At 37.6% G+C, this 7,392-nt stretch overlaps 1 protein-coding gene across 1 annotated transcript; it reads right to left on the bottom strand.

Moving 5' to 3' along the window:
* Nucleotides 1-4,569: 4,569 nt before the first annotated feature.
* LOC127801654 (transcription factor MYC2-like) lies at nt 4,570-6,883 on the bottom strand. Its single transcript, XM_052336957.1, has 2 exons — nt 5,066-6,883; nt 4,570-4,966 (listed from the first exon to the last, which is right to left on the bottom strand). The coding sequence occupies exon 1, from the start codon at nt 6,782-6,784 to the stop codon at nt 5,303-5,305; it is 1,482 nt and encodes a 493-aa protein (XP_052192917.1). The 5' UTR covers nt 6,785-6,883; the 3' UTR covers nt 4,570-4,966; nt 5,066-5,302.
* Between the last annotated feature and the right edge of the window lie 509 nt (nt 6,884-7,392).

Genomic DNA, 7,392 nt, shown 5'->3' with positions numbered 1-7,392 from the left:
TGTCTTTTGTTACATATGAACTTGTGTTTAGAATACCATGTATATTTTTGGCATAATGTTCTTATAGTTAATGATGTATATTAATGCAAGTGAATTTTTTTTTTTGGTATCTTTTAAATTTATGCAAGTGTATTGTTTTATTTTGATTTATGCATAAAATTTTGATAGTTTACAATATCTGTGTTTAATACGATTTTTTTTAAAATAAATATATTTTTTTAAAATTTAATTGGGTAATTAAACCCGGGCCAGGTTTAATTGCCCAATTAAACCCGGGCCAAGTTTAAGCCCTATATTTTCGTACAGATTTGCGATGGATTTTCGATCGGTAAAATTTATCACTATTTATTTTTTTTAAATTGACTAATTAATTAGAGACTAAAAATTCGTTGGTAATTTCTGTCGCAACATACTACCAAGATAATTAGGTCGCTAATTTGGTATTAAATGAATTTAATTAATTTAGCGACGACAATATAACCCGTCGCTAAATCGATTTGTATTTTGCGACCGAAATGGTATTTCATCGGGAAAAATTACCGATGAGTTGTTTTGTGACCAACACATTCAATCGAAAATTCCATCGCTAAATTAGTATTCTATCGGTAAATCGATCGGAATATCGATCGCAAATTTGATTTTTTCTTGTAGTGTAATGAAGCACAAACTAGAGCTTATAATAATATCACTTGGTTGGCTTGAATCATATATTTGTCCTTTATTTTTAGTGCTTGGTGACCTCTTTCAAGAATATAGTTGTTGGAGTTTGAAAACTAGCCATTGGAAGCTGTTTGTAACAAAAACAGTTGACAAATGAAGAGTATCGATCGACAGATTCATGGGCAAGAGCACTGTCAGTCGACAGATGGAAGCAAATCGATCGATAGATGTAATACCCGAAAGTTTCTAAAGGACTCAAGTGTAATTTAACTTGGGTCGTAAGTGAAATTTTCAAAAGTCTTAGGGTTTAAACATAGCATCTCACAGTTATGAGCAACCGAATTAACTGTAGGGAATACCTTGAAACCTAAATATCTAAGAAAAATGATATGAGAATGACGAGCATCTCGAGACGTAATTTATGACACTGAAAGCGGTCAGATCAAATACAGTTTTTAGTACATCTAAAATACAATCTAGAAAATTGAATGATTGTAAGGGAGCTTGGGGAAGTCAACAGAACCCTAAGATGGCTCTGGTTTTATCTAAGGATCAACCCTGAGATGGTTTCAAGATGAAACAATAGCCCTATGAGGACACCAGAGCAAAAACGTACTTATCGAGTAAACTTGGAGTTATTAATTTTGAATTTTAAGTATCTTAATGAGTATTAATTCAATGGTTGAGGGTCTATTTTCAATTAGAGAATTACCCAAATGAAATGAAGATGAAAATTGGGGTTTAAATGTGTAATTTTTCTTATATAGTGTATTATATAGATGTATATATATGTACGCATGTGTGGCTAAGCTTCTGTGAAGCTTCGTGGCTAAGTTTTGTTGTAAGTGGTATGATATATATATATATATATATTCAAGAGTGATGGCCAAGGCAGTGAGGAGAGCCTATAAATAGAAGGAGAAGTTGAGAGATTTTGGGGAGGAGAATGGAAAAGGAAGCCATCGGAAGTGAAAGAAAGCAACAGCCATGGCAGGGCAACAAGTTGTGCAAGGTAGCAGTGGCGCGTTGGTGGCTGGCAGCAAGCGAGAGGGTGGTTGGTTGCCCAGTAGTTAGTGGTCGGAGGCGGCCATAATAGGTCACAACAACAAACTGCAGCCATAGCTACAAGTTTGCAGTGATTGGGCAACAAGCAGTGGCCGAGATGATGGCCGTAGGGGCGTGCGACGGTGGTCCAACAAGGCAACAACGATTAACGAGAACAGCAGTGGCACGTGGAGGAGGCTAGCGTGGTGTGGTTGTGCGCACAAGTAGGGCATGAGTAGGGCTGTAAATAAGTCAAGCCGCTCATGAGCTACTTGGGACTTGATTCGATAAAAGCTTGTTCGAACTCGTTTAATAAATGAGCCAAGCCTAAGCTAAGTAAAGCTTGGCTAGATAAGACTCGTGAGCTGCTCGATTATAAGTCATGAGTTAGCTCGTATAAAAATTCATGAATAATTTAATATATATTTTGAAATTTTCATATACTTATTTAGAATATTTACAAAATCATATATTTTAAGTAATTTTATTAAAAAATATGTATAGAAAAGTTATAACACTTCATGAATTTATATAATTATATACTAAATATTTAAATTCTTGAATAAATTTATTATTAGTTTAATTTATTATTTACTTTATTAAATAAAATTAAAGCTTGATAATGCTCGTGAGATTAATGCAAACCATAAAATACTTGACTCGATTATAAATAAACAGGCTCATTTATAAATGAGTCAAGCCTGAACTTTCCAAAGCTCGGATTGGCTTGGCTTGATTGTAGCCCTAGGCGTGAGGGAGAAAAAGGAGGACGAACAAAAGAAAAAGAAAAAAAAAAGAAAAAGAAAAATAGAAGAAAATAGAGAAAATGAAGGAAAAATAAGGAAAATGTTCCAAAAAATTTCAAAAAATTCTAGAAATTAATTTGAGGTTAGAGGAGCATGTTGAAGCCAGATAATTATCTAGTTAGCGTTTCGAGATCAAGACACTCATATCGAGAAAGCCTGAGAGGTTAAGTTAAGATGAGTGATTTTCTCCAAAAACTTATACATGTTATATATGTTTTGCCTATTTTGAGTATATTATTCACGAAAGTTATTAAGTTATATATAATTTATGTGCATTTTGACATATCTGTACATGTATTGTTGCATCAATAGTCGTGATTTTTTACTTGGCATGATATTGTTGGCATATCGATACTTCTAAATGGGATGGGATATTGCCCTAATAGTGTATCCATAATTCCCTAATGGTGTTGCCAGAAAAACGTATAAGAGTATCCCGTTGCCTTGTGTGCATGCTGAGATGACTGCTTGGGGTTTCGTGTTGGGCTGGATTGCTAGGAAAATTACACTTGAGCATATGTTTGTTCATATATGTACATCATTCATTCATTCATGGAACTATTTTTAGACCCTTATTAGAAGGTTTATCTTCTAATTAAACTTTGTTCCTAGAACATTCAAACATTCTAGTTGGGATTTGTAGCAAAAGAAGGGAAGTGGTTGAGAAGTAACACCATGAGATGACGTGTCCGATGGTTTTGGCAAGTTGTTCCAATATTTTGTTGCTTCATGAAGATTCGGAAATGTTGTAGTCATGTTGAGAAACTTATGTTCCGTATGATGAACAATCTTGTTAAATGTAAGAATATTACGTATTACGAATGATGTTTGAGAATCGATTATGTAATATGCTTATGATTCTATGTCATTTGGAGGTATCTTTTGAGTATGTTTGTGGTATTTAGTTGTTATCACTCAGAAATAAGTCTTTATGTATATTTTTGGAAAAATGTCATGTTGAACAAATGGTATGGTTTCTTATGTTATCATTAAAGTGAATTCAATTACGTACTATATCAAGTTTTAATTCTTGTTTCTGCATATGTGATGATATATTGGGAATTTTCTTTGAAATACGATATTTAAGGTGTTAAGAAATGTATTGTGGAAAGAGAATGTATATTTTTATGTTGAGCCCCAATATATATAGTGACACATTCTGAAAAAGCAAGGCGTTACAACAGATGCAAGGTAATCGGTCGAGATATGCAAAGAAACTTGGAATCAATTTTATTATGTATAAGTTTGTAAACAAAAGTAAACAAAGATGCTTCTAGTTGGAGTGGTTTCTTGCGTGCACATAGGTGCTTAGGTTTGTTAGTGGCGTGGGTTTGAGTCATGGAGCCAGGAAAGTTATTTTTTATTTTTATAAACTATTTTGAAAAGATTTTTTGGTACAACATTTTTAGTCAAACAAAAACATAGTATTCCAAATGCCATTAACAAAATAAAATAGAGATAAAGATGAGAGGGTTATCTTGAATTTCTTCGGTATGAGATGAGCCTAAGACATAGTGTTGATCCTTAATCATTTAAAAAAAAAGATGAGTTAGTCAGAGATAATGTTAATACCTAATAGTATGGAGAGAAAATAAGCTAAGTAGAGATGTGACTTCTAGATTATTTAGAGATATGATAAACCAGGAGTTATTTGTTTTGAGTTATCCTTCAAAACATGGCACATGTTCGTCTCCCTAGTACTTGTTGAAATGGACACATGGCAAGGTAAGGTTTGTTATATTCCTACAACATATGTTATCTCTTATATTACCCATATCATACAATATAACATATAATATATGTGTGTGTTGTTTTTTTCTCAGTAAGTAATATATTATCTGTCATATATATATATAAGATTATATGTAATATTGAATTAAATACACCATGCAGTGCAACATTGAGTGGGCGGGTCTGGTGATTAATTAGGAAAAGAATGGAAGTAGTTTGGAAAATAAAATTTGGGGGAAAAGCCCTTCAGGGGAGAGGAGAGGGAGGGATATTTAAGAACTCTCCCCCTGCCAAGTCATTTACCCAGTTAACGCAAAACACTGCAGGATTCAAAATTTCTACCATTTCCATTAATTTTTCCTAAAAAATCCTGTCTTATTAGAAAAAGAAAAGAAAAGAAAAAATAAAGTCGCCCTTTTCTGAGCTTGATTGTACGGAGAGCATCAGGATCAGCATGTCAAATCCAATATTGATAAACAAACACCAGCACTGACGCTGGATTTCTGCACGTGCCTCTCGATGGTGCATGAGAAAGCAACAATAGATAAAATAAAGGATTCTTCTGCCTGATTAATGGCTGTGGGACAGCATATTCCAAATCACGTACCAAGAAAGTTAAATCAAAACAATTGTGGCCACACAAGCAACCAAACAAATCCTGATATTTCTGGCCAACCAATTAGTGAGATGTCAGGTACTGTTGCATCCTCATCATCAAGCCCACTCTGTTGGGGATGGATTGCCATCAACAGTTTAAACAAGAGCAGATGCAGTGTAAATATAATAAATCATAAAAAATGTGATATAAGAATAAGAAAATATACCTTAAAAGTGTGCTGCTCTGTGACTGTCCCTTGATCCATGCTCCAACTTGTAATTTGTACTTCCGAAGCCTGCTGTTAATAAAAATGGCAGCAAACTGACCAACACATCACAATTTTGCAAACGTTCGCTCACAGATTAAGCTAAACAAGATTACACATATATGGGGAATTTACTACAAAGTACACGTAGTAGATTATTACTATTATTATTATTATTATTATTATTATTATTTACAGTTAACATCGCTGTGACAGTCTCCTGAGGAGAGTAGCTTTGAGACCTTCCTCAGTTTTGAGTGACCCTTCATGAGGAGCCCTAATCACGATGTCTTGAAGCATTAGATAGTTAACCGTGGAGATGCTCGCATGGTGGACTGGTAATTGAAGATCACGCAAGGCTTCCATTAGCCTCGCCGTGGGATATTCCGCGTTCTCGGATTGGACCCTGATCATTGCGTCCCCACCCACAATCTTAACTTCGATTTCTAGCGGCACCACCGGCCCTCCAGACGACGACGGCGACGGCGACGGCGGTGATGTGGGCAATATTCCGGCTTGGTTTCCCTCCACGCAAGTACTAGTAGTATTGGTGGTGGTGGCGCTTTGGTTTTCGGCCGTGTCTGCCGCTTCCGTCTTCAATCTCTTAGATCCAGCGACTGTGTGATGAAGCAGTTGAGATTCCAGGTCTTCGACCTTAGCCTTGAGCTGGCTGATGTAGGACACTGCATCCGACAGTAGAGATGCTTTATCCATCTTCGACACGTTCGGCACCACCGATCGTAGTGCGTAGAAGCGGCTGTTCAGCCTCTCCCGCCGCTGCCGCTCTGCCTCCACGTGGTGGTTCAACGGCTTGGCCCCTGCCGCCTTTTGTGCCCTCTTCTTGGGAACTCTTTGTTGTTGTTGTTGCAGCTCTGAGTGCTCTGACTCGTTTCCTGCAGCATCAATGGCGGCTTCGACCTGTGTAGTAGCTGTCTTTGCGTCGCCATCCAGTAGTTTGTCATCTACTATATCATCAATGAAATCTTCTTCTAAGCCAGCAACAATTCCTGTATCGGCGAAGGAATTAATGTTCCGCTCGTCAAGAAACTGAATCAGGACCTTGCTGGTAGGGTTTGGCTGTTTGGAGACTATGGGATCCGACCGAAACAGGGACATGACCTGTTGAACCAGAGCCCAGTTCTCTTTGATCATGTCATTGGACCCCAATTCAAGCACTCCACAAGCCGTAGGGATACAAACCAAAGTCTCGATGCCATGGGTCTCGGCTTCTTTAGCCCTTTCGCAGTCGTAAAACCGGAGTTGATGGGCACCGGTCAGCCAGACGAACGAACCGGAGCTGAAAGCCCTCCCCGGAACACCCTCACCGGCGGAGAAAGATCGCGTCGAAGACATGAGGTAGAACAGTTGGGCGTCCAGAGGCTCATCGATTATTTGGGCGGTTTCCGTACTGATCGTAGCCTGTAAATTACCTCTCACAAGCTTCCTTTGGTTGTCTGCGTTGGGGAGTGAGCGTTTAGTGCCTTGAAAATGGCCATCTGCCCAGGCCAAAACGAGACTGCCATTGCCGTCGTCGGAGGGCTGCCAGAAAATGGCGTAAATCCACCACTCCGGCTGGTTCTGGAGGATGAAATGGAGCCTTCGTTCAAGGTTGGGCGGTGAGTTTTCCTGGGGAGAGACAACTGAAGAAGATGAAAAGCAGGAAATAACAAGCTCATCCATGGAGTGTGTGGAGAGAGAGAGAGAGAGAGAGGGAGAGAATGGAGTCTGAGGCAAAAGGGGGAGGAAGAAAAAGGGCGGGGCGGGTATGTGAGCGGGTTGAGGATGCCCCACCTTATTAGTTATAACAAATGGTAAATCCTAGTTGAGTGGAAGAATATGTTTCGATCCTCAGAATGATTTTTTTTTATTAATGCATCATCATGTCTATGCCGTTCGATTTTATAACATTAGCAAAAAATATAAATCAAAAAATTCAATGACAGACGTGAGATGAGAAGAATAAGTGATTTTTAACATTTAAGATCGCTTTGATAGTTAAACTTTTTTCCTTGGTTAAAACTGGAATACTAAACCCAAAGACCCAAAAAAACATTACTCCAAAAAATTCTTCCTTTAACAGAGAGTTATGGGCATATATAGCAAAGAATAAAAACAACGTTTTCCTAATTGCCACAAATTAAAGAGAAATAATGTTGATGTACCTAGCCAGCTAGGACTCGTTATAATATATATTTTATTTAAAAGTATATATAATTGGAAGAGATGAAATGATTAGGAAGGAAGGAGGGGGGACCAGTTGTCTATGACAAAGAAACGGTAAAAAAGGC

Source organism: Diospyros lotus, chromosome 5 (assembly GCF_014633365.1).
Source record: "Diospyros lotus cultivar Yz01 chromosome 5, ASM1463336v1, whole genome shotgun sequence".
NCBI classification, from domain to species: Eukaryota; Viridiplantae; Streptophyta; class Magnoliopsida; order Ericales; family Ebenaceae; genus Diospyros; species Diospyros lotus.
Note: the sequence above shows the minus strand (reverse complement) of the source record. Positions and strands in the feature narration are given on the sequence as shown.

Bases quoted from the DNA above. Each gene is read 5' to 3' on its own strand.
- LOC127801654 (XM_052336957.1), bottom strand. From the start codon at position 6,784: ATGGATGAGCTTGTTATTTCCTGCTTTTCATCTTCTTCAGTTGTCTCT.